Genomic DNA, 20,716 nt, shown 5'->3' with positions numbered 1-20,716 from the left:
GATCAGTTATTATCAGTGATTGATTTGCACTCAGAGACGAAGCCATCCTCGATCAAAGTGTTTTTTCTCTGTGTCGTATTTAACAGTGAAATATTCCACAGGGCACTTTTTCCTGTCAGTGAGGCGACCCACTCGTCTCCTCAGTGTTATTGACGATGATGAAGATGAAGATGATGATGATGATGATGATGTAGTTTATAGTTTCTCCAGCTGAATGTATCCACGCTGATCAATAGCAAAGACTGCTTTAACTGAGAAACGTTTGATATGAGCAAGACGACAGTTTGCACTGTAAAACGCTTTTAGAACCTTTTTGAAACGTTTGTTAAAAACTTTTCGTTGTTCCTTTAACGCTCATCATGGCTTTTGTACACGGACACAGTTAATGTGCATGTTTCCATCTCACCTCTGTTGCTTAGTTTCCAAAGGTATGTACATTTTACTGTATTTATTTATTGAAATACACATTACCAGAAAAACTGACGCACGTGGGCTTTTATTTTTCCTGCATCACGTTTGTTGGCGCTTCAGTTTGATCCAGAGAAGTTAAAGACAGTTACAGGCTTCTTTTCCAGGAAATAATCTGGGTTTCTTCTTGGTAAATCTCCACTTGTGCTCAAGAAGAATCAAAATATTTCTGTGAATGTCACCGATCCTGCTCTCCAGAGGATGAACCTTTAAACTGTTGCTCAGCTGAACGTTGCGTCTCTTATCTCTAGAAATGATTAAGGTTCGTAACATTGGCTCATTTCTTCTCTTTGCTCGATAAACTTTACAAATTAATTTAATTCAGGAACTGTTTGACTGATTAACAATGTTGACGATCCTCAATTTTAAAAGTGACTGTCAGAAGAATTTCATCAGAAGATTTACACAAAAATGCCATTCAATTGAAGCTAAATTATTTTATGCTTTATTTCCCAACATAACTTCATTCTTAAAATGTTTTAATTTGACACTGATATTTTGCTTAAATTGTAATATTTTAAGGATAAATTTGATCTGACAAAACTATGTTACAAGAAAAAAAATACTGCAAAATAATGAGGAAAAAAGCACCTATAATATGAGAACAAAATATTACTTTTTATGGATTTTAATCATCAGGACGTCATGTGTGAATGTTCAACACTTTACTATTCATTTTCTTTATCAGGTGAGATTTGATACAACCTTAATATTTGGGCTGTGATGATGTAAAACACTGACAAACTAAAGTACCTGTACTGTGGTGGTAGCCAGGCGCCCTCTAGTGACACACACAGGAATCTCTAAAATATCTTTTATAAATTTAAATACATATAATGCTATCAAAAATATATATTGGCTGAAAACACTTTAACTATGAATTCAAATGAAAAGAAAATAAATAAATGACACATTTTAAGCGAGACAAATGAGCGTCACCACCTTAAACTCCTCCTGTTAAAGAGCCTTATAACGTGTCTATTTTTTTACTTTTATGCTTTATTTTATTTTTATATTTCCATTCATTTATTTAATAACGTGGAGACTTGATGCTGGTGTCTGACTGGAAAGTATTTCCATTTTTAAAACAAGACTAAAGCTGCATCCCAAGACCATGCAGGACATAATTCCAGACAGTATGCGCTTCATTTTCAGATTGATTTTAGCTTTTGAAATCTTTCTGGAGCCGTTTCATCCTCTACATCGACTTATTTTAATTAGTTCCAGCCGTGAGCAGCTCCTCAACTTCCTTCTTGCATTGCATTGTGGGAGAATACTGCACATAGTGAACTTTACTTGTCTGCTGAGAATCATTCTGTAGTCTGGATTTACAACATCTTTAGTAACAGAAGCAATTTTATGATGTATTTTTTGCAGTTTTAGACGTGCAGAGTTTGAATTTGAAAGTTTAAGCTAACCTGGAGCGACTTCACTTTTTTTGTGCTTCTTTTTTGACCTCTGAGCACACTGGTGCAATTTCTTTAAATAACACGGCAAAAAAGGCAACAAGCAACTTGAGCAACTTGGGAGGAACTGTTCCACAAACTGCAAAAAATTAATAATAAAATTTAGAAAGCCAAGGAAGGAAAAAAATATATAATTATTATTTATTTAAAACATTGTATAATTTTTTTTTCTTGGTAATTTTTTTTTTGTTTTTTAATTTTCTCTTTTTACTAATTTCTTGCTAATTTTCTGGATCATTTTGTCGTTCATCGCTCACTGCCTTCTCCCCCGATTCGATTCCTAATATCTATATCTAAAAGGACATTTTTGGAGGTGAATCTTAAACATGGAGCTGAAAGTTAGAATAAAACAAAACTTAAAAAGCAGCAGAAGTTGTTACTGAACCCAGTCCTGCTCTCCAGAGGTGTAACGCTTTAAATTTTAATCACATTTTTTTTCCTCTTTTTCAGAGTAATTTTTTTCTGTTTTTCGGGGTAATTCTTTTTCTGTTTTTCGGGGTAATTTTTTCTGTTTTTCGGAGTAATTTTTTTCTGTTTTTTGGTATCATTTTTTTCTGTTTTTCAGAGTAATTTTCAGAGTAATTTTTTTTTCTGTTTTTCGGGGTAATTTTTTCTGTTTTTCGGAGCAATTTTTTTCTGTTTTTTTGGTATCATTTTTTTCTGTTTTTCAGAGTAATTTTCAGAGTAATTTTTTTTCTGTTTCGGGGTAATTTTTTCTGTTTTTCTGAGTATTTTTTTCTGAGTTAAGAGAGCAATAGAACAACAGACACTTTCATTGGAATCATCTGGAATTTCTCAATTATGGGATCAATAAAGGTGTATCTTATCTTATTCCTTTCTTGAGAGCTCGACATAATGGAAGCAAACATGACCCACTTGTTTAGTTTAATCCAGTTTTAATTTGTTTTGGGTTTAAGACACTGGGAGATACTCTTGTCTTTAAGTCATATAGATGGTTTTATCATTAGTTTGTCGACTTTACGCAGGCACCTTAAGACTTTGTGGTTGTTCAGACAAAATTCATCCATGAGCAGGAGTCACCATGGACGCAGGGGTCACTTGCAGGTGCCAGGTGGGAGCTTCTCGCGAGATTTTGAAGTATCTCGTCTCCTCGTTCAGGAAAAAAAAAATACCCCGAAAAACAGAAAAAGTTACCGCAAAAAAACAAAACAAAACAGAAAAATAAATAAAATACTCAGAAAACAGGGCTTTTTTTATTTGTCAAGTGAATGCAGTACGCTTCTGTACTCTAGCATCACCTTCAGGACTAACATATTTTAATTTAACTCTAATGTGAGACTTAAACAGATGCACGCTGAAAATTTTAATCATGTAGTTATATTTTGAGGAGAAAATCAAAGTTTTAGGAGAATAAAGTTCTGATTTTTGTCAAGAATTTTGAGACGTGAGAAAAAGTAACCAAGGATTTAGCCAATTTACCCACTGTTGTTCCTAATCTCTCCTCAGTTCACAGCTGATGTTTCAAACTCCTATTTCACTCTTTAACACCAGCAGTGACGTGAGAAGGATATTTTTGGAGGGAAAACTTTAATATGAAACACAGAAAATGAAAAGGCAGCAAACGTTGTTTGTTTGTTTGTTTCCTTTTATTCCCCAATAAATGTCTTTACAAATGTTCTCAGACGATGACAGCATGCCTCATCTCGAAGGCCGAGCCAAAGGCCACACAAAGGACACTTGGAAAACAGAGTCCATGTTAACAGAAAATAAAAAGTACGGGTCTGTTTCACACTTCCCTTCCACACCGTCATCAGAAGCTCTGCGGGGGGGAGAAACATTCACACGAGGTTCTATCAGTGAGAGTACAAATCCTGCCGACACAATAAATAGATTCCAGAGCACATAAACACTCAGCAGACGCACTACATCCTCGACACGTTCATTTAAAAAGGAAAAAAATTAACTGTTACTGCGAGTATTTAATTTGTAAAACCAAATCGACTGGACCTTTTTATTTGGAGGTTCCCCCCAAAATAACTCAGTGGTAAGAATTCTTCTGGATTCACACTTTCAGTCACTCGACGACCAAATTAAAACAGTAGAGTTAAACAGCGAGACCGATAAGATAACGTAACGTTGTGTTCCTCGAATAAAACAGCAGCAGCAGCAGCGTCGTCGGACTGGGAGGAATGTAGACGACGACCTGCTTCTGATAGTTGTGATTCAAAATTCACAGTATGACGACCAATTTGCTGTGGGAGAGAGAGAGGTGGCTGACCAGGACGAGTTAAGGACAAATGTGAGTGTGAGTGTGTGGGGGTAAAACCGGCGTGATGAGGTCGATGAGTCTGGAGGGTCTGAGGGGAGAGAGGGAGGGTTCAGCATTTCTTCTCCTCCAGGATCTTGTTGAGCTCGTCGGCGTCCTCGGCGGTCTTGACCCGGATCAGGAGGGGGACGGGGCTGGTGGGGTTCTTGTCATCGACGGGCGGGTTGGGGACGCACACCACCATCACGTTGTTCTTACCCAATCGAGAGCACGGCATGGACGCCTGCACAATGATGTTCAGCAGGATGTTTCCTGAAACACAAAGGTCGTCGATCAGCATTTTGATAGCGGTACTTTTATTAGCCACATGTTACGTTAAATTTATCAAGAAGACTTTCCAACGAAGAATCCAAAAACGAAGAAAATTCTTTTATCAATTGAAGTCTTGTTTATCCAGGCATATGATCACTTCTTCAAACAGATGGCACTCTCCGACAGGGAACTAAATTAAAAGTAAAACTCATTACAGCCAGACTCCATAAACAAAAACAGTGATTTTACCTCACTGAGCACAGGAGCTGCTGGTCTACAGCTGCCTCTAGAAGTTGGGCTGTTTGTGTTATTGTGTGACTTTGGTGAATCTGAACTAACCTGTAAAAACACCAAAGTCACACAATAACACAAACTACCCATCTGACTGAGGCAGCAATCACAAACTATCTTTGTTTTTGGATTCTTCGTTCACCATGGAGGCACGTGAGAAAAAGAAAGTGCTCCTTTACTCTGTCTTCATTTTATTATGGTTTAGGGTTTTTCGGTAATTGTTTAGTCTTCTTCTTCATCTTAATTTTACAACTTTAACTCCTTTTAGTTCTTGAAGTCTCAGATTTAGTTCAAGTTACAAATGACTTAAAGTCTGGGCTACAATTAACAATTATTTTAATGTAACTTAATGTTTAATTGATAAATAATTTACCTGTGAAAACGTTAACGAGAGATGAAAAACGCTTGTCACACAGTTTCCAAAACTCAAATATATATGTAGTTTATTGTCATGAGGCAGAACAACCTGCACATTATCAGACTGGATAAACTGGATCCAGGTGATGTTTGATCAGAATTAGTTCATAATCAAAATTATAATTCTGTCAATCAACTGATTGATTAGTCAACTATCCCGGGAGTCCAGTTTGAGTAACAGATGAATGAGTCCTTTTCCCTTCAGCTGCTGTTTTACTGCCGACAAGTTGACGCATTTTAAATTGACCCGTGTATTTTCATGTGTCAATTATTTGTTTGAGTAAATGATTATTAATTCGATGTCACTCAGCAGAAGCTCAAGTAAGAAAACACTGAACCTGCTCTGTATTTATTCATAAACTTCTGATAACTGGATGTCATTTCTGTTTTAACACTCGTCCGATGTGTCACAGGAAGCAGCAGTTCCTGAGTCTGACCAGCAGGTGGAGCTGTTTGATCACCGCTCAGCTGACAGAAAACATCCGTTTCCTCTCTGCTCTGAGTCTCAGAGTTCACTCTCTGAATATTTATGTGTATTTAAATGATTCAGCACCTTCAGGTTGAAAACAACACTTTACACAGAACAAGGACGACGTGGAGAGACAGAACATTTTTCTTATCTGCCGCAGTTTGTCTCTGTTAGCTGAGTATCTCAGAGTATCTGAAGACGACACCTGGCGCTGTTTGTCACCATTTTCTGACATTTTAAAGCCCAAATTATTCAATGAGAACATCAGCTGCAACTCTAGTGTGTTTCTAAGAAGTGTAGCAGAGAGAAAAGTACAGAGTAGGCTTTTATCAGCCTCGACAGGAAGGTGAGTGGGTAAATGGGACACACCTGTGAGCAGAGGGGGAGGGGAGGAAAGTTTAACTCAGTTTCCGGACAAAGACAAAAGAGGAACAGGCTGAATTTTCTGGGTAACAACGTGCTGCTGATGAATCTACTTCTGATGTCCTGCTCTTTGTTTGATCCACACCAGTAAAGATAAGCCTCCCTTTCCTACGACTCTCCTCATTGTTGGTGATAACTAAAACTGATGTATGTTTTCATACCATCAAACCTTCCTGAAACGTCACCAGGGTATAAGGTATGATGGGATTTCTGTGCGGGGGGAACCCACTGGTTGTGAACCGTTGTTTCTGTACTTGTAGTTACTGTAATTTGAAGCATCCTCTGGCACAAGAGTTTTCTTCAGTCTATTGAACCGAACTGAATATTTAAGGCTCGGACATACTTTTCACATTGAATGGTCACGCGGGCGCGCACGCAGTTGTATACATAGTACAACTTACGGCCTGCTTTAGCCCACAGCAGTAAGGGCGGGCAGGTGAGCAAACCATCCTCCTACTGCGAACACTAGGTCAAAGTGAAACTAATAAGATGCTGCTGGGTCTGGAGTGAACGCCTGTCGAATATCCAACTTAAAGTCACCGTGGTGAGGCTGGTGTGGAGGAAGAGACTGGAGCTGCGCATACAGCCCACACGGTCACATAAAATGGAGTCAATGCTGACCCTCATGGACATGTGGAGGGGCGGGACAAATACCACAAAGACCAACTGTCACGTCTGACGTGTACAAACAGTTAAAGGGAAATTTCGGTTTATTTCAACCTGTCTCCTATCGTCCTAAATTTGTTTCAAGTGACTAGTGACATAAAAATAATAGTTAGCATGTTAGCCGTTAGCCTAGATACAGCCGGGGCACACAGTAGCGTCAGACCTGTTAAAACGTAAGTGAACGGGCAACCTTCAAGTGCAAAGTTAGTCCAGTAAACAAGCTTTTTTTCCACAAAGACCGCCTCATATCGTTAGGATAAATGTCAGAGAACATATAGAAAACGACATGTAAACGTGTTGTCTTACCTTACCGGTGTGCTGCCATGTTTGTTTACCATCTAGCTCTGCTTTCCAAAGCACAGCCGAAATATATCTGGCGAGCTCTAGATAAAGCCCAGCTGGATACTACTCCAGGTGGAGGTGTCTCGTCCTCAGTCACATCCAGACCTTGAAAATAAGGCTGCAACCGGTCCCATTCCTTGCAACAGAGGCATTCCTCTTCTGTGGGCACTGGGGCACAGCATTCACAGGTACACCACCAATCTCCAGAGCTACGCAGCCTTGCAGCAGCCATTCCTCCTCTCTCGTCCTCTACCTGTTGCGCCTCTCTCTCTCTCCTCCTCCGTTCTTCAATTTCACGAAGCTCTTCGTCAGTGTATTCTGGCTCAAATAAATAAGGGCGGCCATCAAACTCTGCAAAATCAAATTCCTCCTCCACAAAGTCGAAGTCTGGCAAAAAGTCAGCCATTATTCTATAAATCTTTCATAAAATAAATGAATGAACTTTTCAGGCTACTGTCCGGTTCTGCCTTCCAGCTGTTGCTGTTTGTTCTCGCGAGATTTCAGGCACGGTATGAGATCGCGGCTTGTTCTCGCGATATTTCGGCCGCGCTTTGGAAAGCAGAGCTAGATGGTAAACAAACATGGCAGCACACCGGTAAGGTAAGACAACACGTTTACATGTTGTTTTCTATATGTTCTCTGACATTTATCCTAACGATATGAGGCGGTCTTTGTGGAAAAAAAGCTTGTTTAGTGGACTAACTTTGCACTTGAAGGTTGCCCGTTCACTTACATTTCAACAGGTCTGACGCTACTATGCGCCCCGGCTGTATCTAGGCTAACGGCTAACATGCTAACTATTATTTTTATGTCACTAGTCACTTGAAACAAATATAGGACAATAGGAGACAGGTTGAAATAAACCGAAATTTCCCTTTAAGTGTTGAACAACAAGACAATGGAGGAGAAACGAACACACTTGTGCCAACATTTTCACTTCCGGGGATATTCCGAATCACAGCAACCCGTGTACCTCCACCCACCTGGGTATTTTCAAAAGAGCACTGATGGACACAAGACATTAAGAAAGTAACACCAGCAACTGTGCGACCAATGAGACTTTGTTGGGACAAGAGCACATCGACCAATCAGAAGGTGTCAGCCCTAAAACTAAGCTTGATTTCAATCTTCTCTTAAAAATATTGAACTTGTTCTTAAGTTCAACCCCTGATATGTTTCATGCTGATTTCTGAGTGGTGCTAACGTCAAACCTCCTGAAGTTGTAGTTTTGTATCTTTGTTTTTACCCAGATTGGTGTCGGCGCGAATGATCATCTGAGTTTTTCCATCTTCTGTGTTTTTGAGGTGCAGAGTCCCCACTCCTTTCTCTTTGAACTCGGAGTCCTTCTTGTAGAACAGTTTACACCTGAAACAGAAACATGTGTGGGTTAGAATTTATAACAACAATCACTCAAGGTCACCTCACGGGCAAAGATAGAGAGAATAACAGCAGATTTAATAAATAAAGATTTTTCAACACCATTTACATCATTTAATTAACGACAGCGAGACGTACTTCTTTGAGTAGAAGGCGTCGTCCTCTTTCACCTCTTTGACCTCTGGTTTGGGCGGCTCCTCCGACTCCTCGTCTCCGTTCTCGTCTACAAAAAGAAAAATGACATTTTATTAAATTATGTTATTCACATTTTTTAACAAGAAGATCGAGACAAAAGGATCAGACTGTCAGGAGTCATGGGACATAAAACGCCTCCAAAATATAAATGTAAAAACATAAAGGAGGTGAATGTTAGATGTTTAGGACTAAAACTGAAACGATTCATTGATCTAAAGATAATTAATCAGCGTTTATTTTAATAATTAAGTGGTTTTGACTTCTCAAATGTGATTGTGTCTTTGAAATATTAATCAGTTTTGGTCTGATTGAACAAAACAAGCAATTTATTTCCACGTCAGTTTAGACGACCTGATTAATTGACAAACGTCAGATTGACAGATAATAAAAATAATGTGCAGCCTTAGTTTACATGACACCGTCCTTTATCTGCTTAAAATCAGACTGTAGACAAACACTAGTTACCTGACAAAAGGTGACTTCATTACTAGATATCCGATAACAATTAAACCAAATAAAAGAGATCCTGTTTTATTAGTCAGGTTAGTCAGTTAGTCGTCATCTATAAATGAATCGCCAACTAATTTGACAATCGATTAATTGGTTCGAGTCCTTTTTTTTAAGCAAAAATAATTCAAAATTTCTGATTCCAGCTGCTTAAATGAGAATATTTTCTGGTTTCTTTCGTCCTCTGTGAGAGCAAACAGAATATCTTTGGGTTGTGGACAAAACAAGACATTTAAAGACGTAATTGTGGGCTTTTAGAAACACCGATCAACATGTGTTTAACCACTTTTGGACATTTTATAGATGTAATATGAAGAGTTTACAAAGTGATGTTGGTGTAATCCCTCCTGACGAGACTTAATCAGCTATAACTGATTGTATTTAACCGAAATCCTCACAGAGCTTCAGTTTTAAGTACACTGCCTGGCCAAAAAAAAAGTCGCCACCTGGATTTAACTAAGCAAATAGGTACGAGCCTCCTATTGGATAATTACTGCATGGGCGATTATCTTTCAGCTGGCAACAAGTTATTTAACCCCAACTGGTGCAATGAGTTGCTTCTCATTTCCTAAACAACCATGTCGAAAGACACATCCCGTGGTCGTGGAAAAGATGTTAGTCTGTTTGAGAAGGGTCAAATCATTGGCATGCATCAAGCAGAGAAAACATCTAAGGAGATTGCAGAAACTACTAAAATTGGGTTAAGAACTGTCCAACGCATTATTAAAAACTGGAAGGATAGTGGGGACCCATCGTCTTCGAGGAAGAAATGTGGCTGGAAAAAAATCCTCAATGATCGTGATTGGCGATCACTTAAACGTGTGGTGAGATCAAATCGAAGAAAAACAACAGTAGAACTCAGGGCTATGTTTAATAGTGAAAGTAAGAGCATTTCCACACGCACAATGCGAAGGGAACTCAAGGGATTGGGACTGAACAGCTGTGTAGCCTTAAGAAAACCACTAATCAGTGAGGCTAACCGGAAAAAAAGGCTTCAATTTGCTAGGGAGCATAAAGATTGGACTCTGGAGCAATGGAAGAAGGTCATGTGGTCTGATGAGTCCAGATTTACCCTGTTCCAGAGTGATGGGCGCATCAGGGTAAGAAGAGAGGCAGATGAAGTGATGCACCCATCATGCCTAGTGCCTACTGTACAAGCCTGTGGGGGCAGTGTTATGATCTGGGGTTGCTGCAGTTGGTCAGGTCTAGGTTCAGCAACAGTATGTGCTCAAAGGATGAGGTCAGCTGACTACCTGAATGTACTGAATGACCAGGTTATTCCATCAATGGATTTTTTCTTCCCTGATGGCACGGGCATATTCCAAGATGACAATGCCAGGATTCATCGGGCTCAAATTGTGAAAGACTGGTTCAGGGAGCATGAGACATCATTTTCACACATGGATTGGCCGCCACAGAGTCCAGACCTTAACCCCATTGAGAATCTTTGGGATGTGCTGGAGAAGGCTTTGCGCAGCGGTCAGACTCTACCATCATCAATGCAAGATCTTGGTGAAAAATGAATGCAACACTGGATGGAAATAAATCTTGTGACACTGCAGAAGCTTATCGAAACAATGCCACAGCGAATGCGTGCCGTAATCAAAGCTAAAGGCGGTCCAACGAAATATTAGAGTGTATGACCTTTTTTTTTTGGTGGTGACTTTTTTTTGGCCAGGCAGTGTATCTTTCTGCAGGATTGTTAACACGAATTAATCTAGAATTAATTAAGGATCTGATTATCTCCATTAAAAGTGATACTTGTTTAACCAGATTACATTAAAAACATGAGGTTTACGCTGGAGCTGAAGTCAGTCGATTAATCGATACTTGCTGACTGATGAATTGTTTGAGTGATTTTCCATAAATCAATTGTTCCCATGTTATAAATATATACTATTTACTGGTTTTCTTCTAAGATAGAGAGCTGGGTATCTTAGATATCTGACTGCTGTTTCAATTAAACCTAAAAAACTGAAGTTATTTTCCACACTGACCGGATCGATTAGTCGACTGACAGAAAATATATCAGGAGCTGTTTTGGTGATTGATTTAATAATCTAAAAATGCAACGGGATTAGAACTGCTGTTCAAATTAACCCTTTGAAACCTGAGATAATTGGCTGGATTTCTTTCACAAACATGGGAAGAAGGCAATGAGCAACAAAAAATGAAATGAGAAATTAGTAAAAAGCAAATTAAAAATGAGATTAGTTTAAAAAAAATAAAAACAAGGAAATTACGTTAAAAAAAAACACTTAAAATTACAGTTGTTTTGTACCAAACATATAATAATCATAAATGTAATTTTCCCTAGCTTTTGTTTTTTCCCTATTGCTCAACAGTCAAAGGCTCAGATACGTGTTAAAGACGTGTGAACGCGGCAGGAGAAAAGTGACGTCACTCCAGGTTTCAAAGGATTAAACAAGTTTTGAAAGAAAGTCATCTTGTAACTGCGTCTTCGCTGCAGTTCATCGATTTTACACCGCCCAGACTACGTCATTTTTGACTGTCGTGTTCACATAAAACCTGATAAACCTCATTTCATACAGTGATTAGAAGTAGAGCCGACGTAATCAGATGATTAATCGATTGAGACATTTATAGACGTCTCCTTGGACTCTGGGAACCGAGGATATAGTCGGCTATTTTTAACTTCTGTCGGACATTTAATAAACTAATTATTATTCGTTTTAATATCTGTCAGTTACTGTCTTGATTAATTAGGTCGTGAAAACACCCATCACAACTTTCCAGAGCTTCAAGTGACGTCATGAAACTGAAGTGTGCACGACCTGCAGTCCAAAACCAGAAATATATAATATTCACTGTCATATGTGAGAAATATAAACTTCAAATCTTCATATTTAAGAAGCTGGAACAGGTGAGAATTTGAAATGATTCACCGATTATCTGATTGTTTCTTTGGTCGACTAATTGTTGCAGCTCTAAATCGATCAATCAACAGATAATAAGATAGTTAATTAGTGATTTATGCTTCCTGTGACACCAGCTGAAGAGAAAATGTCAATTAGAAACAAGGAAATTACAGATTTTAGTCTCAGCTTTCTCTCAACATTTGCGAGCATTATAATATTTTCTTGGCGGTGTACCTGCAGGCCGAGCGTCTTCGGTCTTCGTCCCGCTGAAGGACAGCGGTGCAGCAGATCCAGGAGCTCCAAACAGGGAGGTCTGGCTGGAGGAGGCGCTGGAGGAGAAGGAGAAGCTGGGGGTAGATGTTTTGGACCCTAAGGAGCCGAGGACCGAGCTGTCCACCTTCTGACCAAAGTTAAACGTGACACCGGTGTTGATCGGAGCAGCGGTGGAGGCGCTTTTGTCCCGGGTCGAGTCTTCTGTCGTGTTTTTGCCAAAGGAGAACAAAGCGGTGGTGGCTGGAGCCGCCGAGCTGCTTCTGCTGCCGGAGGAGGAAGATGAGGGAGGAGGAGGAGGAGGGGTGGCTGTGGTTGGCAGCATCCCTCCCTGCTTCTTCTCCTCAGAGCCCCCATCAGCAGATCCGGCTCCATACTGGCGCTCGATGCTGGCCAGGTGCCGCTCGTAATCCCTGAAGATGGGGTTGAGATCACACAGAGGGTTGTCGTTCACGTGCTTGGTGATCCAGTCCCGCACCGAGCAGTTGAGAGCGGTGAGCTGCCGGCTGTACTCCTTGTTGCCGACACTGCTGCTGCTGCTGCTGCTGCTGCTGCTGCAGGAGCTCGAGCTTTGAGTCGGGCTCGGGGTGGAGCCATTGGTCTGCTTGGCGGTGATGTCAGCAGTGGGCTTGGCGGAGGTGGGGCCGTTGAATGTTAGACCTGAGATGATGAAGGGAGAAATGTTAGTGTGACAGCAGCTGGATGAGGCTGAGAGGAGGAGAGTGGAGGAGCACCCCCTCCCCCCTCTGCAGCCCCCCGTCCTGCCCTGCAGCGACACGACAACATGAAATGAAAGAGCAGCCAGACACACACACACACACACACACACACACACACACGCTGATTCAGCTCCATTACACTCCAACACAGAACCAAGAAACCTCAACAATGGAGCACATTTTCAACTCCATTACGTGTCAACAGGCAACTGAAACCGGCCAGCAGAGAGCGAGACGCCTTATATAAGTCAGAGAAAATTAAAATGATGTAAAATCAGGTTACATCCAGTTTAAAGAAGCAGAGACACAGCTGCTCTGCTGCATGCAACGACACAGGAAGCTAATTATAGAATACTAATCAATTTATCTGTCACATTAAAATCATAAAATACAATTCCATTTAAATGTAACTGTGTCAGTCGCATGCTGTACGTGTGGATGCACAATTAATCTATCGAACCATATTTCAAACTGTAACTTGCATAATCTACAGAGCTGATTTAAAAATACTTTGATCAAAAAACAGTACAGATAAATGTTTGCTTTTAAGTCCTCAAAAAACAGACACTTGTGATGAGAATTATAATAAAAACTAAAAAGAAAATGAGCACAAAATACATCTTTATCTTTTTTCTTTATATATATATATATATATATATATATATATATATATATATATATATATATATATATATATATATATATATATATATATATATACACACACACACTACTTACTTCTTAAAATTAAGTAGTTCTAAACAGTGACTTAATTTATACCTAAACAAAGATTTTTTTTATATCATTATTAATTATTATTATTTATGCTAAAATACTGTTTTCACTGTAAAAAAAACTTGCCAAGATGGCGCTGATGTGTTGGTGCACATTGTTTTCTTTTGTTAATTCAGTGTTAATCTGCAGTACCTGTATGAACAACAGGGAAACAATACCTGTGGATTTATTTCCCACTTCCTTAAACCTAAACGTGGCCTCACCTTAATAAAACAACAAACCTGAGCTTATTAGATATTGTTCATGGGGACTTAACAAAGGGTAAACTAAGCCATGACCAGGCTTGGGCGGTATCACCAGGGTATTCAGAAATGCTGTCATAAATACAGGCACTTCTTTTTATTAAACTCATTGTGTGCACACAGCACGCACCACCAGAGGTCAGTCTGTGGTCTCTACTGTGAAACAGGCAGCAAGACACAGTGACACATAGTGGTGGAGGAGTAACGCTGAGTCACATTGGTTGCATGAACAGCGCGTGTGCATAGTGAAACCTCTCATTTTTTTTGACGCCCATCTGGTGCACAGGACTGCAAACAGCAACGACTGAGAGACGTTGGAGAAAACAGCATAATTTTCTGCATCTACGAGAATTAAGGTTAATTTTGATCGTTTTTGATTGTTGGGACAGTGGACTAACTAACTGGATGAGTAGAGTTTGAATGAAGTGAGATAACGACAACGCAATTACGCCACTCTCAGTTCCATGACTGAGAGAAACGAGAATTGAAAAGATGTACAGTTGTATTTCTCTGTTAATAAGGAAAACAGATGTGATAATATTACTTTTCTTAAAGTTCTGTGAGTTCCTACTGTGTATTTGTTAGTTTGAAAACCTAAAAGAGCTTGCAGAAAGTAGTGGACAGGCAGTTTGTCAAATAACCGGATCTGAAAGTACTTTGGATTATTGACTAACTTCGCATACGCAAAAGCTGTTAACATGGCTAATGAAACGAATATTCCACTAATACTGCAGCCGTGCAGACTTCGATTAATGTGCCCTATCATATCGTTTATCACGTTAAAATACAGAAAAGTGGAAAAGCTGAAGCGGCTTGGCATTTTGCTTCTTTGCAAAAAAATAGGATTTCCTATTTAGGTAGGAGTTTCCTACTGGTGGCGAACACAGCCTCTCTTTCATTCCTTCAACTTCTTAAAAAGGTCAGTGCTGTGATATTTGTGCATATCCAAAAACATATTGGTATCCAAGTTAGGCCTGTCACGATAACAGATTTTGCTGGGCGATTAATTGCATCAGAAATTATTGCGATAATATTGCGTAATATTGTGTTTTTAAGACCATTTTTATTATTGTAATTGTTGTATTTTTGCTGTTTTTAGACCATTTTTTTAAACTTATATAATGATAATAAAGGCATAATGATACAAGTGCACCCTTTTAAAGAGAAATAAACATTTATTTAACAAGAATATTTAGGAATGCAAAAAATTTACATATCCGAAATAAATAAATAAAGACCTTATAAATACAAAAAAATAGACTGTCAGTCTCTCACTCTCAGGTGTGTAGTTAAGTTGGTCGTATTCGCTCTTTTTGTTGCGATGGTTTTAGAACAAACCCGGCACACCAGCTTGTCCAAATTACTGGGCTCCCCTCTGTCATTTGGTTTAAATCCAAAACACTCCCGCACAGGGGCCGTGGTGTTTGGTTTAGGAACAAGTTCCCTGTCTTTCTCTGACGCTCAACTCGCCTCGTCTCACCCTCATGAAGATCGCACTGTGTGTGTGTAGCCCATAGCCCCGCCTCCCCCACAGAGACAAAGACACTCGATGACAAGAGCTTTCCCTCCGTTCATTACGCTAATGAACCAACTCACCTGGCTGCCAGACGATGCATGGCAGTGAACGCTCTTGTCGTCCAGTCTCTTCGGTGGAGAGAGACGAGGAAAACAAACATGCAGGAATATGCCAATCAATCCCTTTTAATTTACCGTGCATTAACCGACTTATTGCATATCACGGCAGGCCTAATCCAAGTCTGTCAGGATGTTTCAAAGACCAGAAATGTCTAATTTTTGTTTAGGGTGTGCATCTCTGACCCAGAATTCCAGACTCTTGGCTAGTTGGTTTGTGACACGCACAGAGCTGACTGTAAACAGACAAGACGCTGTATGTTGCAAACTGCGGTTAAAAACCTTAATTGAAACGCACATTCAATATGCGCTGTTTACATGTCCAAAGACTGCTCCTAAACCTCCGCTCTGCACTGGTACACTCTGACCACATCATGCTCCACCTGATCCCCACAGTCAGACAGAAATCAGAACTCTCCACACACACACTTTATTAGTCTTGCTCTCCTCTGCTGGTTAGTCACTGCAGACAACATGTCCACCACAGAGTTCTCTCTTTGTCAGTCACATATAATGTGATTTCAGTGAGTCATGGTCACAGTCGCTGCAGTTAAACAGACCTGCTGTGGTTGTTCTGCCTGTTTGAGCAGCAGAAAGAACCTCCCTCATGGCTAATAACGATCAAACTGGTGATACAGGCAGAACACACCTCCAGTACCCCTTGTCCACCAAAATTAGTGTAAACACAGGGTTTTTTATACAGAGGTAAACCCACCTTTCCCACTGCAATAAAAAGTCGGTGTTTTTTTTGTGCAGTGGGAAATAGGCTGAACTTTCTGTCTGTTAAATATCAGTAAGTGAATTCATATCAAAGGCCAACAGTTGTCTCCTCACCAGGTGTAGCAGTGGATGCTGCAGGAGATGAGAAACCTCCAAATGAAGGGGTGATGCTATTTCCGTTGGTCAGACCGCTCAGGCCCTTAAAGCCTCCTCCGTTTCCAAAACCAGAAAACGCTGTTGGAGCTGAGCCTCCGCTCGCTGCTGACGTGGTCAAAGAAAACCCTTTAAAACCTTTGAAGGTTCCACTTCCCTCGGCCTGAGACAAGAGAGGACATTGAGAAAGCAGCAAAACACTGTGTGGGGTTACTGATGAAAGCTGAGACAAAAAGAGGAATCTATGTCGTTGAGTCTTTACTCAACCTTTGTTTCACAATGTGATGTGAAACTCTGTGAAACTCATTGATGGTTTTACCTCTGCTCCAATATTTCTGCGCTTGGCCTTCTTAATCGCCCGGTTCTTCAACACATCCTCACTTGCAACTGAAAACGTTCCGGCCTGAGGAAGGACACATCAGATTTACAGGTTAATGCATCACCATCGTCCTAAATCTGACCAATCAAACATCTAAACATGGATGTCTTTGTATTCAAGGTTTTAAATCATCAGTTTTTATTGAGTTTCAAAATAAAAAAGCTGTAAACTCTGGGGAAAATTTGGGGATTTGGAGATGCTATAACACCTGCAATACGTCTTTCTAGGTCAGGAAAATGCAAATTTAGGCTAAAAACAAATTTACAACATATCATTATTTATCAATTGTCGATGTCGTCTTTCAATGTAAAGCCGAAATAAATTACTAATAACTGGTCATAGCTCCTTTCCCCAGATTATTATTTTAATTCTCTCAAGCTACCAACACCAAAAATCTGTGTCCACACTGCTTTAGTCTGAATTTAAGTTAAATGTTTCTGTGTATATTTGCGACTCACCTCCTCTCCCTCCTCCTCCTGATCCCAGTTCCTGTCCGTTAGCTCTTTATCAGCGATCCTCTTCGCCATCCCACCTGCTCTGTGACACAGAAAGAGAACAGTAACACGGTTAGCGGGCCACCATCTTATCTAAGCAGTTCATCGGCTGGGTCATACTGGACTGAACAAACCAGATGTTCACAAAATAAGCCGAACAAAGAGCGTTAAAACAATGACACAGACTTTATACGTCTACTTCTCCACATTTCTGAGTGGAATATTGTACCTGCTAAATACTCTAGTAAAGTACAAGTATCTCAAGACTGTACTCAAGTACACTGTAGGGTAAATGTACTGATGGTATCCCTCCAGAATATTCGTACAACACATCGGCAGGATGTTTGTAGTTGTAAGGCTTTGATTACTTTCATTATTAAAGTATAAATTACTTCTACTACTAATATATAGTCTATTAGTTAGTGGGCAGACAGTATTCTATTTTCCTTTATTTCTTATCTATGGGTTTTTGTTGTTTTTGTGATTTATGTTCCTTGGCTGTTTTATCTGTCTGAATATTTTCTTTCTTATTTTCTCACTCTTTGTTCTTTAAAGAAAATGGTGTAAAACGGTGCTGTCAAAAGTTCCCACAGCCCAAGTTTCAGGCTTTTAATTCACTTTCAGGGTAGTCATGTCCACAGTTACAGAGAAGCAGTCCTTCCTGGATCTCAGATTTCAGGCTTTACTCAGGATTTACTCGTTAAATATGTATGAAAAGAGCTTGATAATCTAAGACATGAGTAGCGCAGTAGTTAAAATATTGGGATAAATTATCACATGTTTAAAACAGACACAAATATTTGCGGTCAGATGTACAGTAATTGCAAAGTGGATAAACAAATGTAAACAGGAATGGAATAATTAGTGTATGATACTGTAAGAACAAGCAATATTAAGACAGTGGTGTAAACAGGTAGTAAAGCAGTCTGTAAAAGAGCAATGATTTGTTTTGTGATTTATGTTATGTGGTTACTCTATCAGTTTCTCTGTCAATGAACTGCTTTACTCATTAGTCATAAATGAAACTGGTGTATTAAGTTTCCAGAGACCAATGTGACGCATTTAAAGGTCTTGTTTCATACAATCAACAATTCAAAACTGAAATATATTCAGTTTACAAGCACAGAAGTCTATTAAACCAGCATATATTCACATTTAATGAACTAAGACCTCAACATTTTGGACATTTATGTATAAACCCGGTTTACAGTTCATCTCACAGGAACATTAGTTATCACATCAAATACAAAGTTTGAGAATTAACGACTCTGCCATAGATAATTTTATTTCCAATCAACTCCCTTAACACTTCACACTGACACCACACAGAGTTTAAGTTAGGTAACAGTTACCTAGCATCACTTGGTTAGCTCTCCATCCAGACTATCACATTATATACTTTATATGATCCGATGATTAACGGTTCAGTCAGATTAACGGTTAACCAGGTAAAATAATTAACACTTAACTGTCCAGGCACAGACAAGCCTTCTAATAACTTCATCCCGGTGTCTACCATCCACCTCAGGGTGCTAACCGGTAAGCTAGCGGCGTTAAAGCTAACCGGGCCGCACACATTAGCAGCTAACGTCATGTTAAATACCACCTGGATGCTAACGTTAGCTCCTCACACAGTCTGGTTTTAATTATTATTTTACTGAATTTAAAGTCACCTTTTCTGGAATGTAAATTCCAACCTCTTCCTCTGAGTGATTCACGGACGGCTCCACGTAACGCAGACGGTTTCAGAGATGTTAGCTCACCAGCGTCTCCGGTAAAAACCTCTGTTTTGAACGAGTCTCACGCCGCCATTTTACATAGCAATATCCGCATGGGTTCGCGCGCCCCACCTTCTTGGTCATGCGCAGGAGAGTCGGCGTTGCTTTTGCTATGGGAGTTGTAGTCCATAACAACTTGGCTTTTTATTCTACTTTATTATCAAATGTACAGAAATACTGTATGCCTGGGGAGAAGTTTTGGGACATCAGGTAAAATGGGCATATTAGCAGCCAATCACAAAACATGTTATTAGGCCTACATTGTATCCTAGCCTCGCGTCACCAGGCTCTTCACGTACGGGGAAGAGCCTGGGTTTTTTTTTTGTTTTTTGTTTGTTTGTTTGTTTGTTTGTTTTTTCATTATTGAACATTTCTATAATACAATACAAAAAGGCAGTTTTATACAGAGTGAATAATTACTTAGGACTGACAACTGAGCAGCAATATCAGAAGTATATGAACATAGATACAATTAAATAATAAGACAGACATAAAAAAAAATCAATAACCCACTAATCAAAATAAAATAACCAAATAAAACAACACAACTGGTCAGTCAGGAATTACATAAATATTCATAAATGTGTAGGGCTTTATTCATTTTTCTTTTATATAATATTATCTCATTTAGATATGCATTAAATGTAGGGGTAGTTTTTAAAAATCTGCATTTATGTATGAAATATTTGGCCAAAAGAATTAAATTGTTATTCCCAAATTCTGTTTTTTTTTGTCCTCCATTTGAATACCAAACATTATGTTTTCATATGTTAAAATTGGAGCATTTTGACAGGTTATCCAATCTTGAAAGGCGTCCCAATAGTTAATTCACAAGAGAAAAAAAGGTGTCCTGTGGTTTCAATCTCAGAGTTACAGAAAGTACAACTATTCAGATCCAAGTTAAACCTTAGATGTAGAAATTCATTTGAAGGATAAACCTCATTCAGAATCTTAAAATGAACCTCTTTCACCTTTGGTGGAACTGGAAAGGAAAGGTAGCTGGATCTTATTTTAGTTATAACATTTTTTGTGTATTTTTGCAACAGATATTTTCTTTTCAGCGGTGATGGGAAACAAATTGAAGTGAGGGTATTCCTTAAAATTTTATTATTGCATTTTTTATCTAAAAAGTTGCAACCATCTATATCGAAGGCTCTTGTGGAATAACCACTGAATAGGTTAGTATGCTTTGATTAAAAGAATCATTGCTTGTGGGATTGCCTCAGTCACAGTGCTGTATTGCCTATTAGTACAGACAAGATTGTATTTTCCAATGAAACCGTCATATGTTAATACCTTGCCACAGTTATCTAATAAATGTATAATCGACCAGATTCCTTTCTCCATCCATTCATTGTAAAAGAAGGATTTTCTCTTGATTAATATGCTTCTATTGTTTTGTCTGGATTCTGGTTTCGGTCTAGAGAGCGGATCCGGAATTCACCACACTCACCAAAGTAAAAGTGTTCACCAAAGTAAAACTTTAAATTCTGGC

At 39.2% G+C, this 20,716-nt stretch overlaps 1 protein-coding gene across 1 annotated transcript; it reads right to left on the bottom strand.

Moving 5' to 3' along the window:
* Positions 1-3,522: 3,522 nt before the first annotated feature.
* nup50 (nucleoporin 50) lies at positions 3,523-19,275 on the bottom strand. The gene is made up of 8 exons (XM_033615136.2): positions 19,117-19,275; positions 17,408-17,486; positions 16,890-16,973; positions 16,532-16,733; positions 12,274-12,969; positions 8,597-8,681; positions 8,328-8,446; positions 3,523-4,473 (listed from the first exon to the last, which is right to left on the bottom strand). Exons 2-8 carry the CDS (start codon positions 17,474-17,476, stop codon positions 4,274-4,276), a joined length of 1,455 nt encoding a protein of 484 aa, XP_033471027.2. The 5' UTR covers positions 17,477-17,486; positions 19,117-19,275; the 3' UTR covers positions 3,523-4,273.
* Positions 19,276-20,716: the final 1,441 nt, after the last annotated feature.

The sequence above is a fragment of the Epinephelus lanceolatus genome, chromosome 23 (genome assembly GCF_041903045.1).
Source record: "Epinephelus lanceolatus isolate andai-2023 chromosome 23, ASM4190304v1, whole genome shotgun sequence".
NCBI lineage: Eukaryota > Metazoa > Chordata > Actinopteri > Perciformes > Serranidae > Epinephelus > Epinephelus lanceolatus.
Note: the sequence above shows the minus strand (reverse complement) of the source record. Positions and strands in the feature narration are given on the sequence as shown.

What these genes read in the sequence shown, in the direction of transcription:
- nup50 (XM_033615136.2), bottom strand. Translation starts at nt 17,476, where the DNA reads ATGGCGAAGAGGATCGCTGATAAAGAGCTAACGGACAGGAACTGGGAT. An exon ending in AGCATCCACTGCTACACCTG is followed by an intron (nt 12,970 to 16,531) that starts GTGAGGAGACAA and finishes TCATCATCTCAG; the next exon opens with GTCTAACATTCAACGGCCCC. An exon ending in GACGCCTTCTACTCAAAGAA is followed by an intron (nt 8,447 to 8,596) that starts GTACGTCTCGCT and finishes TTTCTGTTTCAG; the next exon opens with GTGTAAACTGTTCTACAAGA.